This window comes from Protopterus annectens, chromosome 2.part0, assembly GCF_019279795.1.
Source record: "Protopterus annectens isolate FY-2018-M chromosome 2.part0, PAN1.0, whole genome shotgun sequence".
Classification (NCBI taxonomy): domain Eukaryota; kingdom Metazoa; phylum Chordata; order Ceratodontiformes; family Protopteridae; genus Protopterus; species Protopterus annectens.
Window position 1 is genome coordinate 437243456 of NC_056728.1, and position 20395 is coordinate 437263850.

General features: G+C 39.0%; 1 protein-coding gene across 1 annotated transcript in view; it reads right to left on the reverse strand.

Annotated features, from left to right (window-relative positions):
* Positions 1-1107: 1107 nt before the first annotated feature.
* LOC122793119 (guanine nucleotide-binding protein subunit alpha-14) overlaps positions 1108-20395 on the reverse strand; it is a 1370299-nt gene continuing 1351011 nt past the window's right edge. The window contains exon 7 of the mRNA XM_044060870.1: positions 1108-7744. Coding sequence (XP_043916805.1) covers positions 7554-7744 — 191 coding nt within the window. The 3' untranslated portion in view covers positions 1108-7553. The remainder of the gene's footprint in view (positions 7745-20395) is intronic.

Genomic DNA, 20395 nt, shown 5'->3' on the forward strand with positions numbered 1-20395 from the left:
ATCCTCTAGAACAAGAACACTTTCCACTGCCACTCCTAAGCAGCTCAAACAGTGAGAACTGTTAGCAAAAAGCTTCTTCCCTTGCACAAAATTGCCAAATATTACTATTTGTGGGAGAAAAGGAGATTATCAGAGTAGTCTGCCACTAAAAAATGAGGCTATATGCCAACCCCAAGCATAACACATCCTGTAACGACTTAATGTTTGAAAATTCATGAGAAGGAATGAGTGCACAATAAAAACTAAAACAGGTTACATATGTGTAGTTGTCCCTGTAATAATTACTACTCTAATTCAGTGTGAACACTTTAAGTACACTAACATTGCAAGTTTCTTATATGAAAAAAATTATGTGCTTTTTTATAGGTTCATAGGTAAGTACTAGGCTATATGCCCTTGAGGGCCATTTTAGTTCTAACCAATTTCCCTTTTGGTACTTGAATTAACCAATTCCATTTGGTGTTAGACTGGCCTTAACCATCCCATGGTCAATAATTACCCTATTCATAACTGGGATCATACTATAGATAACTGGCTAAAGCATTTAGGAGCTGCCTCTATCCCTTAGTAGTACTGGGTTTAGACCTGGAGTAAATTTGCAATTTCCCATTCAAAGATCCAAGTTGTGCTTGAATATTGAGAGGGATGAGCTTTGTTGTATATGGATAGAGTGTCTGTTCCAGTGCAGCAGTATCCTCTGCAAGAAATACCTGTCCCTCCAAACCATTCTACTGATGTTGCAGAAGAAGTTTAGATCCCCATACTGAGTATTTCTGATGCCATTTGTCTTGCTGATATGTAGTGAATCTATCAGTAATGAGTTGAAGGATGCCTTGTATGCCAGACAAAGGTTACCTGTTAGTAGTCTGTAGGATACTGAGTATAGTGACAGGGCTCTGAATCAGTCCATGTAGGACATACTGTTTAGGCCTTGTATTCTGACAGCATTCCAGTTTGTCTGGACAAAGAAAAGCAAGGAAGTACATAAAAACAGAAACAAACAACAAAAAAAAAAAAAAAAAAAACAGAAATCAACTCCAAAAAATGCAACTGTGTAGAGACATTTAATCTTGTGTGACTCACTGTAAAGAGAATACAACAATAAAATGCATTATATAAATTTATTGACATGAAACCATTTTCTTCAGATACAAGTTACAACAGACATTTTTTGCTGCATCAAAAAGGTGCATATTTATGACACGTCTATGCATTCAATTACAGAAGATGTGTATTGGTCTTTTGGGGGAACTGCAAGGCAAACCCATAAAATGTACAAGATAAACAAATGGAATATATGTCAATTTTACTATTTGTGAACTTGGACTTAAAGTGCCATTTTAATTACACAGTGGTACTTGACAACCTTATAATAGTCATTTGTGGAGTGCATGTGTCTGTTTATGTCTGCCTATGTCTACAAATGAAATCCATTGGCACCATTTTTAATCCTGAAATGTGTAAACTTTTAGCATTAAATTTTAAGCACGTTAGATCCAGAGTCAATCAGTACAGCTTTACACGTTTTGAAGTTAAAAGGCAATGTCGCAAAAATCTTTTCTTGAGATGAAGACTGTAGCCTGGATTGCATAAGAAATTCATGATGCCCTGTTCAATGGGATGGCAAATGGGATCATAAAACAAAGAAACCAGGCAAACATAAAACCTATCTGGCTTCACAATATAATGGCATAAGAATGAACAAACTTCAATAAAATACACTGTATACACCAATTACAAAAGCCTCGGTTTGCACAACTTGTGTCATGGTTGTAAAGAGCAGTGTCTTCACAGCCTGACTGAATGTACATAACTCATTATTACAGAAAGACTTCACCTCACTTCCAAAACAAACCTTGGCTTTCACAAAGTAGCTAACATTTTTGCATACTTTTGGACTTGACAGATATCCCAAATGTAAAATCAGTCCAAAGAAACTGTTAACATAGTCTGCACTACCAGTTCTATGGATTAAAAAAATAATAAAACTAAGCAAGACAGAATATCACTCAGCATATTAAGTGCCCAGATTTTAAAACAGAAGACCATTCAGATGAAAGTTATATGGCTTGATCCTGGTCCCAGAACTAAGCTTTGTCAGAATAAAAAAAATAATAATAATGTTTATATGACAATAATGTTTATATGATTACTAAAAAAATGTATCTTTATAATGGCAAAGATTACAGATATGGATGCCAGTGTGTATTTTGTAACAATGCAGAACCTCTATTTTTACTTACATCTAAATGCACTTAAGTAGGGATGTACAGCTCTACAGAGCTGCAAAATACACATCTATACTGTACACATCTGAAATTAGAGTATTAAAAAATAATAAAATTCACATACTTGTCCATCCTTGTGTATTAGTGAAAAGCTTAACAACATGCCTAGGTCTGGACTTCTGGTAGCTCATTCAAGTGGTATTCTTCTTTGATGTTACATAAAATATTTGCCAAAAAATATGGTGACCACAGCCAGTCTAGTGTGCAAGTCATTCTGTTAACTGAGATAACCTTATGAACTTTTTCAAGTTTGCTCCCAAGAACAACAAGGTATCATCAAAAAGCACTAATAAAAAATGCAGACTCATCTGAATATTTTTAAAGATTTAATTACAACATACCACTTAAATGCAAACTGTTTTGCACTGCATGGATGGGTGTTTCCTCAGTGGTCTAAGCTTGATTCTAGTTAGACATTACCCTTAATGTAATATCAGGCACTGCTATTTTGTTATACAGCTGCTGGTCTTTAACTTACCTATGTCACTTAACAGATTATTTCTACTTCAGCAAAAATAGCCAGAGCTTCAAAATATAAAATAATGACATCAGTACGATACAACCAGAAAAAAAAACATTTATTAAAGAAAATACTAATGAGAATGTTTAAATGACAGCTTTTCCACCACAGCTTAAATATTCAGTGCAATACATAACATACATAGTGAGGTATTCTCATCAAAGGCCTTTTTGTGTTGAAATGGGCAGAAACTGCTCTTCAGGAAAATAATCAGCCCAAAATTCAAAGATAGGGATAGTAACATGTATGTTTTAAACATTGTTTATGTATCTGTGCCTATTCCAAACTGCAATTTTCAGGAGTGATAGAGACATTCAGGGGTATTATGATGGAACTGCAAAGTAAAACCAAGTAGTTACTAATCCAGGAGTTCAGACAGTCCCTACATAATATTTATATATAGTATTAGCATAACAAAATAGGTACAAGTAATCAAAACTGGCACTGCACGTGATAATGTGTGTATCAAGCCAAAGGACATAGCACCACCAAAATTAGTGGTAAGGATTTATTAAAACAGCTACTGCAAAAACAGCAAAATACACACACAACCACACACACACTTGTTGTAATTCTTGACAGTGAGAAACAGTTGTAGAGAGCAGAAAGACCATTATGATGAAGTACTGCATTACAAGAATTTTCAGTAAAGTCTGCCCAAGTACAGGCCAACTCTTGATGCTATATTTCTTCTACATGCACTGAACATTCTCCAATCTTTGAAGTTATACCCATACAGAAAGACATTTTGGTAGTAAAATTGGAGAAGATACCTGTTGTCTGCAAGATGATACTGATGAGGGACTAAAGGCAGGGACACCAACTGACTTTAGAGAGTAAATCTAAAAATTCAGCTTACTTGCCCTTCAAAGGTGGTACTTCTGTGGGGAGAAAATTCATGTTTTAAACATCCTTAACAATAGCCAGGTGCAAGAGAGTTTGTGCTGCTTAATTAGTCTGGCTTCAGGCAGATTTGCTGTGAAGATACTGTATTTTAAATAAAATACATATTTTTAAAATGACATTAAAAATACATAAAGAATGTCTCAAGAGATGTTTCTGATAATGGCATGAAGAAATAGACGACAGACAATTAGGCTTCAGTTATGAAGTTACAGCATGCTATCTATGGTAAGAAACTTGCAGGAAATTGAGGTACTGCTCTTATCTACAGACCACTGAATGCTTAGCATGGTGGTAACAGAAATCCTTGCAAGCACTGTTTTATAAATAGCCCCAAGGCTGAGAGTAAATGATCATCTAATGACTTCTGTACTGATGACCATCTTTTCCACCTGAAGCTATGTAGCATCTGTTTTCCTAGTAGCTGATGAGCATCTCGGTGACTGTGACAGAGGAATCTCCTCATTCACTTCCAGTAAAACACTGTTTAGATTGGCTTCCTGAAGGCATTCTGAGACCTGTAATTACAGCTCCTGAAAATAAGTAAGAACAGTGAATGCTGACAACCTCTGTTCTGTTTTACATTTATTTTTGTCAGGGGCAAGGCCCACTGCAACCCTCCTCATCACCACTACTAATGCATACTAAGTCTGAGACTGTCATATTTGATACACAGTTATCTCTGAAGCAGTACATGTAAACTCCTCAGTTCTACAAATTCAGGTATTTTATTCCAGGACTCACACTTAGAAGTATCATAACTTAAAACTGCTGCCATTTAGAACAAACTGTGTTTTCTGATAAGCCAAGAATTTCAATAATCCAGTTTTTCCCATCCAAATTCATCCATAGACAAATATGCGAGTGTGTGTTGTCTGTGTGTCTGCAGTGGCAGACACAAACTGCATTTGTAACTGGATATCCATTATACTCCCATGTTGCTAAAATGTGTAAGGAATTCATGTAACATTAGTAACATCTTCATAAATGATGCTGATTTATCCATATATTCTGAAAGTACGTACACCATATATTACAGATTTTGACTAGAACAATCAGTGTTGGGGTTAAGACTGAACAAATGAACTAAACCAGCAATGGGTAAAACAAGAAGGCCCAAACAGGTATGGCTGGATTAAAGCTATTATACACTTGAACTATTACAAAAAAAATAAAAAAAAGATGCATCTTACACCATTAAGCTTCTTGGCTGTATGTAACACTTTTTGTGTTTATCATCTTTATGCACTGAAGTGATTCAGAAGACACAGCTCAATGATATACTGTACAAGTATATTGCTTAATATGATAACGCACACACAATCCTTAAGGACAGTTTTGTTTGCAGCACTACAAATGCATGTTTTACAAATTTGCAGCTACTTTAATTTTTTTCTGATATCACAGAACTTAGTTTGGATTTGCCCCCAAGTATATACGCCTTACTTAAGGTTCTTCACAGTACTTTTAATACATACAGTTTTAGCAAACTTGTTGCCAGTTTTGTAATGATAGTAAGTTAATTTTGTGTAACTCTCGAAAACAGACCTTTATGCAATGGTAAATGTAGTTTACTATCTCTAAAAAGATGGTGTCACCAATCAAATATCCAAAATGCTGGACTATTTTTAGAAGTGGTAAACAGTAAATAAAAGGCTACTCTAAATGTGAGGTAATGCAATCAGGGTGTATGGTCACATCCGGGTAATGTGCTTCTTATGTTCCACTGGCACTTGTCTGTCCTTTTATCTCAAACACCAGAGATGCACATAACTAGCTTATACCAACACACCTGCTTTTGTCCTTTACATTTTTATAAAAAAAAATCTGAAAATCAGATATACTGTAAACAACAAGGAATTACATTTTTAAGCAATCAATGCTTTGACTGAACAAGTTTCCCAGTGTGCTCCATATTGCTCCATATTTGGTGGTAACATTAAAAACTCCTCAAATACCTTAACATCAGGCAGTACCTTAGAGACATTTGAGTTATTTACAGAGTGACTTGTTCCATCAGATTAAACAAGCTATCTAAAGCAATCATTAATTTGTCCCGAGTTAAGCCACTCTACCACCCCGCATGGGCAACTTTTAGCAAAAAATAATGTAGTTATACAACTACTGCTCACTTCTGGCTGCCAGCCTTACAAATCTGCAAACCAAAAAAAGTAATTTATATTTAAATATTTAAAATTCACATTTCACTGTTTACCAGTGTAGTGGAAATATAAAATCTTGTATCTTCATTCAATGGTAAAAATAAAATAACTATAAAAAGAGAGTGAGCATTTTAAAGATAGAGTGCTATAAATATTCTCTTCTATTTCAAACATTTAAAAGTGAGCCCAAAGGTATTATTAAAAAGCACAGACACTACATTTCATGTCAACTCATCTTAAATGTTCTTGCTTTGGTCCAGCTGTGAGACCAGCAACATCATTTGCTCAATCATTTATCGGCAACTGATGCAGAATGCTGGTAGGTAGTAGAGTTAAATAAATGGCACAATGTGCAGAATGTGGCTGTTATTGTGATATATACACTTTACTCATGGTTCCTCACAGTCAGCTATCAGAAAATATATGTTGTAATAACATGCAAACAATCACTAGATATATACTGAGACCATACTTAACACAGCTGTGCAACGGGAGTAGAAAACTAACAACTGAGAACCAGAGTGTGGTAAACTACAACAGCAAACTATACTCAGCATATGAACATTCACTGGAAGTTTAAATGAATTAATGCATTCAATTTTGTTAAAAAAAGGAAAAACATTTGGAAAAAAGAACACAATTTCCCTTAACCATCTTCAATGGTAACATAATAATTTAAATTAAAACCATAAAACTAGAACTGCATTTGAAATCAATCTTTCAGTTCTGGTACTGCATTGACATTAAAAAAATTAAATATACAAGCATTTGCTGAGGTCAAACCATTGATACTTAGAAATACATATTTACATTCTTCTGTAGAGTCCATAGCACGTTTTACAATTTTCTATGTAGTGTTATACCATTGTTTTCCAAAGCAATGGGATAGCTTCCTGTTTCTTTGCTTTGGCATTAGATTTATAACGAGCAATTAATTTAAGAACATCCATTTAAACCGTATATTGCCATTTTTTACTGTTTACATGGAAGCTGAAATAAAAAGTACAATTATTTACTGAAAATTAAAAATTGTACAGTAGTCAGAAAAAAACCCTCATGAACCTTTTAGGTCAAGTCACCAGTGGAAAACATATTCCCAAATATAATTTTATATCACTTTTTATAATATTTACCCCAATCTCCTCTAAAAATAACAAATAAGATGCTTTTTATATTTAAACATGAGAATATTCTAGACTATGGAATAGTTTAGCATTTCATTTTCTAAGGCAACGCTGGCTTGTGCTATGTGACTGAAATAGAAAACAGAATGCAAAGTGGTTTTTGCTGTTTTTTGTGCATAACTCTATAAAAAGACTTACATTAAATATTCTATAAATTAAGAGTTATCACACAAATTCCTATAGAAAAAACTGAGATGGAGCTATAAAAGATACAGTTATGACATTACTACTAAAATTCAGTAAACTTAAGATGCCTTTGTATAGCTCTACTATTAAAATTCCTTCCTAGAACTGACTAAACTGAAGGCAACCATATGAATATGGATTCCATAGGTAAAAACTACATTTATGAGAAATGCTATTATCACAGTGTGCCTTTGGCAGAAGTATATGTTACAGTGTTTAGATCAATAATAGGTGGACAAAGTTACACAAACTCATTTACTATAAAAGTCCTCCAAGTGCAATGGTCAGTACAGTGAATTATCCATGACCGTCACACCAAATTGAATTCTCTAAGATTTAATTGTAGAATGGTGTCCTTGACAGCAGCAAAGACAAAGCGGATGTTTTCTGTGTCTGTAGCACATGTGAAGTGGGAGTAAATGACCTTTTCTTTGTCTGGATTCTGATCCTGGTACATCTTCAGAATGAAATTTCTGGCTGCAACTGCATCCTGTTTAGATCCTAAACACATGAAAAATACAACAGTGAATATGCTTTTTTAAAGAGGCAAGCGAGAAGTATACACCAATAACAGCTCTTTGAATTGAATACTGCCGGTTGCCGTTACCAACAGTTAATCAATGCCATTCCTTTACAGCTGCAATGATTTGTACTGCATTAGATTTTTTAACAAGTAAACGATTTTAAGGAATATCTCAAAACTCAGCAGGCAACACAGGCATCATATTAATAAGAAGTATATTCTCAACCAGAGTGGTACAGCAGCCAATGATGCACCATGTAAGACATGACATAAAACAACATTTTTGTTGCAACATTCTGTCTACATGGAGGACATCAAATATCTCAGCTTTAAATACACAAATAAAATCACAACTGAGTCAACAAAGAAGTTAACTGTGTCCAAAATGGTGCATGTTTGCTTTATTATTAAATTCCAATTAAAGGCTTCTTATGCAATCATTTTCGCACATCTGCTGTACTGTTAATTCTGTACACAGAATACATACCACAGTAATTTATGGTTACTTTCTTAATGAGCACTATCCTTCTCAAGTCATGTGCCAAATACCTTTCCTTTACCTGATAATCATATATTATATACACATACACAGATGTACTGTAAATGGTCAAAACACACAAATGTCAACTGTCAAAACATCAGCTACAAAAGGTCGATAATGCGAATGGCACACTCCTACACATGCACCAAGTAACAACCTTGGGGCATGCAAAATCTTAAAGTAAAAAAAAAAAAAAAAATAGATTAAAACATTTTTTGCAGCGAGGCAAACCTTGCTCCATCCCTCACACACCCTGCTGATTTAATACACCAATAATCAGTGCAGTCGACCAAATTTTGCCAACCTAAGGTAGAGTCGGACAAGCATACTAGTCATACATATATGTTGCAGTGAGACATTTACCCTAAGAAGTGTTTTGTGGTTTGGATTTTTTACTCTCTCTCTTTATATATATATATATATATATATATATATATATATATATATATATATATATATATATATATATATAGGTTTACCTTGAAAACCACGAACATGTCGAATGGTTACAATAGCGAGGAATAACGTCATGGGATGAAACATCAGCTAGTCAGATTGTCAGCAGCTGACACATCGAACTCCAATGCCACCCAACCGAATACTGGACCCTTGGGACCCATAGTAGCACTTGTCCCCGAGTCCAGAGCAGTAGGTTAGGTGCTGGATCTGGTATACAATCTGTTCGATGATATGTGTTCGTGGGGTTGTATGTCACTGTTTTGAGTGTGTCTGTATTAGTTTTCGTTAATTCGTTGCTCGCACATACATTGTGTGACTATTTATAGGTAAACTATATACACACACACACACACACACACACACACACACACACATACTTTATTTGCACCCAAGTATTCAGAAGTTGTAATCACTGAAATCAAATCAACAGCAAGTTAAACATGCCGTACTCGTACTTCGGGAATTAACAAATTAAAACTAAAATATGGCAACCATTTTTACTCTAAAATTGAAACGTCTATGATAAATACAATAACCACAGTTAAACACTAAGCCACCCTAAAACACAAAAAAACTAAGCATTATCATTTAAAAGTCAAGAGAAAACATACTAAAGTATATGCAGGAAACCAAACAAAAGCCAAACGCAAATCCTCAAACTAAACACAGAACATTAAAACAAATCATATTTCAAGTCTAGAAATTAAATAAATATACACTCCTCCTAATCTCCAATACAAAATTGTACAAAATAGCTAGCAAAACCAAAAAGGAAACCTGAAAGAACTCCCCACCCCCCAACATCATCTTGGAGAAATTACAGTTGTGTAAGTAAACTTATCATAACAGTAGATGTTCAATGATCACTGCTGCAGTAGCCTTAGCTATACGGGTTATATCCTGCCAAGGATATAATGGCCAGAAAGCTTCCAAAGCTCCAGGGCACTTTCCATGCATCGTTAGTCAACTTAAGCTCTGCTGACTAAAACGTCTGGTCACTAAGCCCTTCACAACTTTTGTGACAACACAGAGAGGGAGACTGAGCCCTGAGAGGGCAATGTTAGGTACAACAAAAAACTGACCTAACCCTGGCATAAACAACACACAAAAAAAACAAGAGGGGTGGAGGGAGGCAGCAGCTACTGCTGCAGTGATCATTCAAACATCTATAGTTATGATAGTATCTTCATAATACTGATCACTGCTTCAATAGCCATAAATATATAGGTAGGTTACCCTAGCTTACTACATTTGGGAGGCTGAAGGACCCAGGAGGCCTTGGAGAATGGTCCTAGCAAAGCCTGATCTAGACTTAGAGAAGGAATCAAGCTTGTAATGCCTTATAAACATATGTAAAGTCGACCAAATTGTCGCTACTAGAATACTTCTAGAATCCAGCTCTTTCCAAAAAGCCGTAGATGAATCCAAAGCCTTGGAAGACTGGGCCTTGGCCCTGCCTGGAATAGTTTTGTTCTGGTGAGTATAACAAAAAGGTAATAGCTGGAGACAAGCATTTGGAAATGGCCTGTTTTGACACAGGTTGTCTCTTCCTCTTATCTTCACAAACAGCTGATCAATATCTGAAAGACTGGGTTCTCTCAAGATAGTATTGGAGTAGTCTGTGGACATCCAAGCTACAGAGCATCCTCTCTCCCTCATTTTTAAGTTCAGGAAAGAAAATGGGGAGACAGTTTGGCTTAAAGTAAACTTAGATACCACTTTAGACATAAAAAGAAGGATTGGTTCTTCCCTGTCTTTATGGAAGATGAGATGGGGTTCACTCACCATAAGAACTTATAACTTAGACAGCCTTCTTGCAGATGCCAGAGCAAGCAATAAAACATTTTTCAATGTGAAGAAAGTCAAGTCAGCCAGATTAGCTGTTTCAAATGGTACATGTGTTAGCTTCTCTACACAAAATTAAGATCACAAGGACAGGCCATTGGTGTTCTTAGAGGCCTCTAATGCAAAACCCCATTCAACAAAATTTTGACATGAGAATGTATTCAAAGAGGAGGATACATGGGCAGTCACTGTGAAGTTGCCAATAAATGAACTTTGATGGAGGATTAATAAAGGACAAAGGATAGCATCTCACACAAATATTGTAAAGCCAGGAAAACAATAGTCCTGAATGAGTGTTATGTTGTTCACAGCAACTACAAAACTTTTTCCATTTGTTAATATATGATTATTTAGTAGCAGGCTTTCCTGCCTCCATTACGACCTGCTACATGGCCTCAGTAAGCAGGTGTCTAAAGGGAATTTAAACTCTATTATCCAGAAAGTCAGATGTAGTTCTTGGGGGAGTATCAAACACTCCATTCTTGTGTGAGTAGATCCATTCTGTAAGGAAGCTTGTGGTAATTACCCCTGGCCATTTCCAAAAGACGGGAGAACCACTGTTGCTTGTGCCAGAACGATGTCACCACAAATTCCTTCTGAATCTTCAGAAGTACCCTGGATTTCAATGAAAAAGGTAGAAAAGCATACAGGACATTTCCTGTCAATGGAAAGGAAAAGACATATGCCTTCCATGCCTTCTTGCATGACTTTCTGGAGCAGAGAGGAGGCAAACAGATCTACTTCAGGAACTCCCCACAGGGGGTCAAACCTTTGCCTGCCTCCTCCCCAGGACTCTTTCTTATTTAATCGACATCACAAAATGAACAAAAGAGTGTACAATCCTCATGCATGGTGCACACACATTAACATTTACGATAATATTAACAATGACTCTTACATTATACATTAGTTCAAGTAGTATAAATATCATAGAACTATGGCAGCAGTAGGGATCACAATTCATATTCCTAGCTAAAATCAAAGATACTTCCCTTTTTTATACATATACTAAACACTCAAGTCCTTGACAGTATCCCCAAAAATAAATCAGTAAAAAAAAACATTTCTACATTAAAATGCAACTAAATAAAACATAATTAATGATTTGCTTTGAAAGCACAAATCATTTGAGCCCTTTGCTTTAATTTTCAATATTTTGCATTAACTCCCATTTACTCTAGTTATTCAATATCAGTTCCCCATGTCCCCCTCCCCATTTTGAGCAATCTCCATTGTGTTGATAGATTCCACTTTCCTTCAAAAAATCACACATAGATGGAGGTTCTGTCTTTTTACATTTCCCAGTAATCATTCTGACAACTAACAGTAATAGCCACAGTAATGCCTTTACAGATTTAGGGCAAGTTCCCCTCACTCGGTTCTACACCATCATTCCTAGGGTAAATTCTACTGGGCAGCCCTATTATTATATGAATTTGCTTTTTAAAGGACTGAAGCCCTTGGCATTCCCAAAAATATGTTTCCAATCCTCCTTTTCCTGAGTGTCACATCTCCAGCAGCTATCCCTCACATGGGGGAGCATATGAATCAGCCTCGCTGGCATATAAAAATATTTGTGGAGGCATTTCCAAGTGAAAAGCAAAATTTACGTGATTCAGTGCTATATCCTGGATTCACATATATCTGTGACGATTTCTCCTCCAATATGTCTACCTAACATCCTATTCCAATCATTCCTCACTACTCTCATTGGATTCAACTTAATTTCCAATCTTGCTTGGTATGCTTATTAACTTCATTTTGATCGGATCCTCTGCCCTCACCTTCATAAAATAATGCATACCTCCAGGGAATCGTATTCCTTCTCCCCTTACCCTTAACATATTTTTGATTCTCAGTATCAGACCCTGATATAGTAATCGGCCCCTCTGTCTCATTGCATAAGTATTCTTACCATAACAGGAGCATTCCATGAGGGTGAAGTTAGTTTACCCTCTGATATACTGTTAAACATCTTTGTCCAAACCCTAGCTAATTTATCTGTAACAAGCTGTGATGACCCCTTACTGGGCCAGTGATCAAAGAGTCTGAATCCTCACCACTGACACCAGAGAGGGACATTCACTTGGAATACAAATGAACAGATTCAGTATTTCCGGATGCAGACCTCTCTGCATCAAGCACAATTTCCCTTAAGAGCACCATAGGGAACACACTCAGCCCGGGGGGGTCTGGATTTCCCTATATCTGTCTCCCTCCCAGTGGTACAGCTGTAGGGTTAGGACCTCTTCCGGAGCATGAATAAGTGCTAAGAATAAAAATATAACCTAAGCCTCTCTACTCTCACATGCAGAATACAATAATAGAAAAAAAAATCATACAGCGAAAAAAAAAACACAGCACCCAATACACCCCTGACTAACAAAAAAATGTAACCCTCACAAAAACCCAAAACAAATGAAGTAAAAAAGAACCTTGAATACATACATACATACATACTTATCAGAACAACAGATGTATGTGACCAGGTCATTCTTCCAATGACTCTATGATGTGAGGATATGAGGACTTGGGCAGTGCAGCAACTAAAATTTTCACAGGCCACCTAAATCCTCCCAGTTTCCCAAAATACTATGCATTGAAGGCCTCTTCTCCACCTGTTAGCCCACGGAAGGTGGCACACAAAAAAAGAATAAACCATGGAAGGAGGAAAAAAAATTCTCTGGCTCAACTTTCAAACCTTTACCACACATGGGAGAGGAAATGAGCACGGAGCTATCGAAGACGACAGACCTGCTCCTACACATTTATCTTTATGATAAGTGCATAACTTCTATAAGCGACAGGTCCTACTCAACTTCTAGGACAGAAACGCAAATAAAACTTGCTGGGTGGATCATTGAAAGGTTGTCTTTAAAGAGAACGATCTTAACTGCAGATATCTCACATACAATTGTCTCACAAGAAAAAGGGAGACTAATACAAATATTTGTTTATAAATATGACAGAAGAGGACTAGTAGACTCTTGAGACCAAAGCTCAAGGTCCAGTTCACATTATCCTAACAGTCAGAGTTACAGTAATGTGGCTATCAGGAGAGTAAACAATATATTTGAATGATATGTGACAACTGTTAAGGACACATTTGCATTCCATGAATAAATATGTGAGAGATGGATGACCTAAAAACAGTATGCTGTGAATTCTCTGGAAAACTAAGCATAATGTGAGGCAAGATGGAAAGCCAGCAGCTGAAGACCTCAAGAACTAAGGGGGCTCTTCAGCCTGGGACCTAACATAAAGCAATGTACTAGTCCAGCAACAAGTCCACAATAATAAAGAATTTGGAAGGTAACTGGAGAACTGGCTAAAAGGCATTTGGCTAAAAGCAAATATCAACAGAGTCTGTTTGGGCCTGAATGCAATGTAAAGTGCAAGGCCAGTGAAATAAGAATTCAAGAGCAAGGAGGAGTCTGCTAAGCATGCAAGAAATTAAATAAAATGCATTGAGCAAGAAATGATCCAACAGTCTGACAGAAGCAAAATCAGCCTGGGGAAAATTGTCTTAATCACAGAAGAAAAGAAATAAAAAGAGACTTAATAAAAAAAAGGGGGTGGAAGCTAAAGGAAGGATTAAGAGTACCCAAGATGACTCTGTCTTCAAGACATAAATGCAAGATCTAAATATCCAAAGGGCCCACTTCCCCAAAAATAACTCTTCCCTATTTTAAAAAAGAAGTGTAGGATGACCAAAGCATAAACATTTCAATTGCAGCAATATGGAAAACTCTGAGGCAGGGACGTACATTGTCCTCAACACAGGAAAGTGAACATGAATGGAATCTATCTACAAAGGGACATAACAAATTCATATATTGGAAAGTACAGTTTTGTACCTACCATAAATGTAGATGTCCGATAGGTATGCAACTGCAGTCCTGACATATGGGTTGTCCTGCCTCAGGCAGCCCTTCGGTCAGCCGGATTCTAAAGTCTGGGTCCGGCGTCGGCTGATGTCGCCCTTTCCCCGACGTCAGAGCACCTGGGGTATAAAAGCGTCAGCCGACGCCATCTTCTTCAGTGTTTCTTGCCCCAGATGCCAGGTGCCCTCTAAGGAAGGCTACATTTTGAAAATAGAGAGAAAATTCCAGACAAGTACAACAACATAAAAACAAATACACCATAAAAGATTACCCCAGGTAGCTAAAATGAGGGGTAGAAACCCAAAGAGTACCACAGAGGGGTAGGTGGGAGGGAAAACCTGACTGCAGTTGCATACCTATCGGACATCTACATTTATGGTAGGTATAAAGCTGTACTATGTCCTTCAAGGATGCAACTGCAGTCCTGACATATGGGTTGAATACCATAGCCAACCTGGGGGTGGTAGGCACTAAGACAAAGATGGTGTAGCTAAAATGCCCTGCAGGACTGCAGAAGCAAACCCTGCTCTGGATCTGGAATATAAAGGCAGGTTGTAATGTTTGGAAAATGTATGCACGGAGCTCCATGTAGCAGCTTCTAAAATGTCCTTTGTTGCCACTCCTCTTAAAAAGGCTGTGGAGGTGGCTGTAGCTCTGGTGGAATGTGGCCTGATGTCAGCTGGCACAGTTTTTCCATGAAAAGAGTAGCAGAATCGAATGCAATTTCCAATCCATTTAGAAATTGTCTGTTTGGAAATTGCTTTTCCCTGCAATCCAGCAGCACAAGCTACAAAAAGCTGGTCAGATTTTCTGAAAGACTTTGTTCTGTCCAAGTAGTAGCGCAACTGTCTGTGTATGTCCAAGGTGTGCAGAAGTCTCTCCTTTATTTTGAGGATTGGGAAAGAGGGTAGGCAGGTGAATAGCTTGATTCAGGGACACCCTGGATACCACCTTTGGCATGAATGACGGATTGGTTCTCAAAGAAACTCTGTCCTGATGAAAAATGAGAAATGGTTGTATTGCCATAAGGGCCTGTAGCTCAGAGACTCTTCTTGCTGAGGTTACTGCCAAAAGAAAAGCTGTCGTCCAAGACAGAAATTTCAACTCTGAAGATGCTGCTGGTTCAAAGGGAGGAAGAGTTAATTTTTCCAGCATGAAGTTGAGGTCCCATGCAGGTACTGGTGGTTTCCTTGGAGGGTTGATGTTCTTTATACCTCTTAGAAACTGTCTTAGCAATGGGTGAGAAAATACAGGTGGATCAGTATTATATTTGGCAGATATTGCTGAAGCATGTATTTTTATGGAAGAATATGAAAGGCCATTGTGGAGCATTTCAGCCAAATATTCTAGGATCTGTGGAATGCTCATCACTGATGGGTCTTGACCCTTTTTGCTGTTCCAGATACGAAATCTCTTCCATTTTGCTGAGTATGTTTTTCTAGTGGAAGGTCTGCGTGCCTCCAGGATGATATCTTTTACCCTTTTGGAAAGTGTATATTGAGGAATAGTCATGAAATCTTCCAAGCTGTCAGCTTCAATGTTTTCAAGCTGGGGTGTAGTGTCCTGTAATTGTGCTGTGTCAGAAGAAGTGGCCTTTGAGGAAGGAGCCACGGATTGGTGTGTGTCAAGCTCCGTAGCAGTGGGTACCAGTGTTGTCTTGGCCAGTCTGGAGCTATCAGTATGACTTTTGGTTGCTCTGTCTTGATCTTTAGTAACACCTTGGTCATCAAAGGAAGAGGTGGGAAGGCATATAGTGTTAGAGAGTTCCAACTGAAGGAGAGAGCGTCCACCGTCCATGCTTGAGGATGGTATGTTCTTGTGCAAAACTTTTTCAGATGGTAATTGAGGTGGGAGGCAAAAAGATCTATGTCCGGCCTTCCCCATGCTTGAGTTATTTGCAAGAAAATGTCTGGATGCAACATCCATTCATGTGGATCCATGATGGTTCTGCTTAGGCTGTCCGCCAGAACATTGTCCTTCCCTAGTACAAACTGGGATTGTAGCTCTATTTTCAATTGTAGGGAAATATCCCAGAGATTCATTGCCAGTCTGCAAAGAGGGTAAGAATGGGTACCCCCTTGCTTGTTTATGTACCACATAACTGTGGTATTGTCTGTCTTTATTAGTAGATGGCCCTGATGCATGAACTTTTTGAAGGCCTTGATTGCATGTATCACTGCCAGCATTTCTTTTTGGTTGATGTGCAGGTGCTTTTCTTTTTATGTCCATTGTCCTTGAATGCATCTGCCCTCCATGTGTGCCCCCCATCCATGGTCTGAGGCGTCTGTTGTTATGGTTTGACTTGTATGAGGCTTGCTGAAAGGCAGACCTTTGTTTATCTGGCTTGCTTGAGCCCACCACAGGAATTCCTTTTGAAGGCATGGAATGAGTGGGATCAATGCTTCCAGGCTGTGGCAGTGTTGAGACCATAGACTTTTTAGATACCATTGTAGTTTCCTCATATGCAGCCTTGCGTGTGGAATCAGAAGAATGCAAGATGCCATGAAACCCAGGGCCTGCAGGATTTTCCTTGCAGTCATCTGGGTATGTGTTGCTAATTTTCTCAAGTATTCTGGTAATTGTTTTTGTTTTGTCAGAAATGCCATCTGGGTGTTTGTGTCCAGTGTGGCACCCAGGAAAGGTATTTGTTGGGATGGTACGAGACTTGATTTTTTAATATTGACTGTGTATCCCAAGGCATGCAGTAGGTGAATGACATAGTCCAAGTTTTTTAACAAGGCTTGTTGGCTGTCCGCTTGTATAAGGCAGTCGTCCAGGTAAGGGTATATTTGTATCCCCTGGAGTCTGCAATGTGCAATTACTGATGCCAGGCATTTCGTGAACACTCTGGGCGCAGTAGATAAGCCAAAGGGCAATGCTGAGAATTGATAATGCTCTGAGCCTGCAAGAAATCTGAGGTATCTTCTGCAACTTTGTCTGATTGGGACATGCAGGTATGCCTCCTTGAGGTCCAGAATTACCAGCCAAGACCCCCTTGCCCAGCATGGGAAGGAGTTGCTGTAAAGTCAGCATTTTGAATTTTGGCACAATAAGGTAAGTATTCAGTGCGGACAAGTCCAGAATGGGTCTCCATTGGTTGTCTTTTCTTGGAACAAGGAACAGTCTTGAATAAAATCCTTGGCCTTGTTCTGCAGAAGGAACCTTCTCTATTGCTCTTATTTGAAGTAGGTTTGTTATTTGTTTGAGTGCCTCTGCCCTTTGATTTGGTGGCAGGTTTGGCCTGCCATGTCTTGTTGGTAGTGTATGAAAATGGAATCTGTATCCTTTGTCTATTATGTCCAATATCCATTTGTCCTTTGTAATATTGTGCCAATTATGTGAGAATAAAGATAATTTTCTGCCCAAAGGTGCTTCTAATTGAGCCCTGGATGGCGGAGTCAAAGTCAAGTCATTGAGATTGTCCCTGCGGAGCAGTGGAAGGTCCTGCCCCACCTCTCTGGTTCGGAGGCTGCCATTGGCGTCCTCTGTAGGAGCCTCGAGTTTGCCCTCGACCTCTGCCACGTCTGTTTTTGCCTCTTTGAAATTTGTCTGTGTCTGGAAAGGCCCAATGCTTAGAAGGCCAATTCCTGCTGAATCTTGGAGGCTGTACCTGGAGGAAATCTTTGACGGTTTGCACTGATGTTGCCTTTTCCACTATTCTCTTTAAAACCTCTTGTGCAGTAGCACCAAATAGCTTATGTTTCTCTAGTGGTGCGTTCAAAAGCTTAATTTTCACATGGTCTGGCAATGTTTGTTCCTTTAACCAAGCATGTCTGCATATGACCGCACCTGTCATTGCTGCTCTACATGAAGCTTCCAATGCATCATATCCACACTGAAGGAAATGGTTGCTAACCTGCTGAGTATTATGAACCAATTCCTGTAACCCCTTTCTATCTAATGGTTCAGGGGAAGCCAATTTCTTTTGCAAGTCATCCAACATGTATTCCTGATACTGAATCATATGAAATTGACAATTTAATGCTCGCATAGAAAGGGTGGAAGATTTATATACTTTCTTGCCCCACCTTTCTAAAAACCTAGAATCTCTTTCCGAAGGAAGTGGATTCTTAGCAGTAGTGGAGGAAACCCCTTTAGGCTCCTGAGAAATAGTTTCAGGGTCAGCAGTATGGCCCTTGTACAGAAACTGATGTGTGTCTGGGACCCTGTAGTACCTGTCTGGCTTGACAGGAGCAGGGGGGGAGGGAGTCAGGGGAAACACTAGATTCTAAGTACACATCATCTAAAACATTTAAAACTGGAGGAATAGCTAAGGGTCTATGCTGAGGTAGCTTTAAAAATTCCCTTAACCTTTTCCTAGAATCTGAGTATTCTTGGCCTTGCCATTTGAAGTGTTCCCTCATGGAATGAAGCATTTCCCCAAAGGAAAACTCCTCAGGAGGAGAAGCAGAGGGAATGGATTCCTCCGCATCAGAATCCTCGTAGGCCGGGAAGGCCTCCTCCTGGTAGTCTGAATGTGCAGAATCACCTGAGGCCTCATCGGATGACTGGGAATCTACCTGCTCAACCCTAGGCCTCTTGACAAAAGGTGGCTGAGAGCCTCTATCTGGATGTGGCTGAGAACCCCTAATTAAAGAAATAAGGTCCTCAGCTAAACTTAAAATTTGAGAACCAGAAGTGGATCCCAGAGAAACAGATCTTGGAGGGAGAGACTTAGCCTGTTTGGCAGCCTTAGCACATGTGTAGGCCTTAATGGACACAGACAATGGAGGCCTGGCAGCCCCACCTGCTGGAGTAGTCTTATCCACTGGAATGGAGTCAGAAATATCCTGGGCTACGGTCTCAGAGGGGAGAACAGAAACCGGCACCGAGCTGGCCTCCGGTACCGAAGTAACCGGTGGCGCGGTGTCGTCGGTCTGTAGCGGTTGTGAAACTGGCTCAGAAGAGACCAAGACACTCACGGTAGGCCTAAGCGTGGTGTCGGCCGAGACCGCGGACCGCGGGTGTCGGTCCTTATCCTTCCGTTTTTTAGGTAAATGTGCTCTCGGAAGCTCAGACGGCATGATATAACAGAAATCTTCCCCAAAATAATCCTGTGCAAACTCTGACCGACGCCTAAGAGTGCGTTTATTGAAAGAAGCACAAGCTGTACAGGCCGAGACGTTGTGTTCTGGGCCTAGACAGGGTAAGCAGTAAGAGTGGAAATCCTTATGAGGTATTTGTTTCCCACAAGTTAAACAATTATTAACTTTTACAGTTTTATCTGACATCGGCTGAGGCAAGAAAAGGTCCCCAACGGGGTACTTAGCTTTTTTGAAGACTTCAGTAGCTGAAAACACAGGAGCTGGCCGACTGGCACTTGCGAACTGCTTCTGCTTCGGGCGCCGCGCGGCAAGAAAGACTGAAGAAGATGGCGTCGGCTGACGCTTTTATACCCCAGGCGCTCTGACGTCGGGGAAAGGGCGACATCAGCCGACGCCGGACCCAGACTTTGGAATCCGGCCGACCGAAGGGCTGCCTGAGGCAGGACAACCCATATGTCAGGACTGCAGTTGCATCCTTGAAGGACATCCTGTGTAACAAATGGTCAGATGGCAGCGACAGCTGCTCAAGGTGAAGTCTCTGAAAGCCACACAGCTCCCTCACAAAATATTAGCCAACGAATATTTTCAAGAAATACCAGTAACAGAATAGCTATGCCATAAACTGGGTAGGATGAAGGCATAGCAGAGACTGGGCATAGACAAAAAAAATAATCACTGAAATTAAATGCTTCAAGGCACGACAAACTCCCTGAATGTACCAAAAAGAGTGCAAGGTTCAGACTCAAAAAAGGTCTAGTCAGAAACTACAAATTCCACTCTTGAGGCATAGCCTCAAAAGTAAATTATATTAACAATTTCTGAGAAAGGCAGCCTTGTCTAGAAAATGGGGACGAT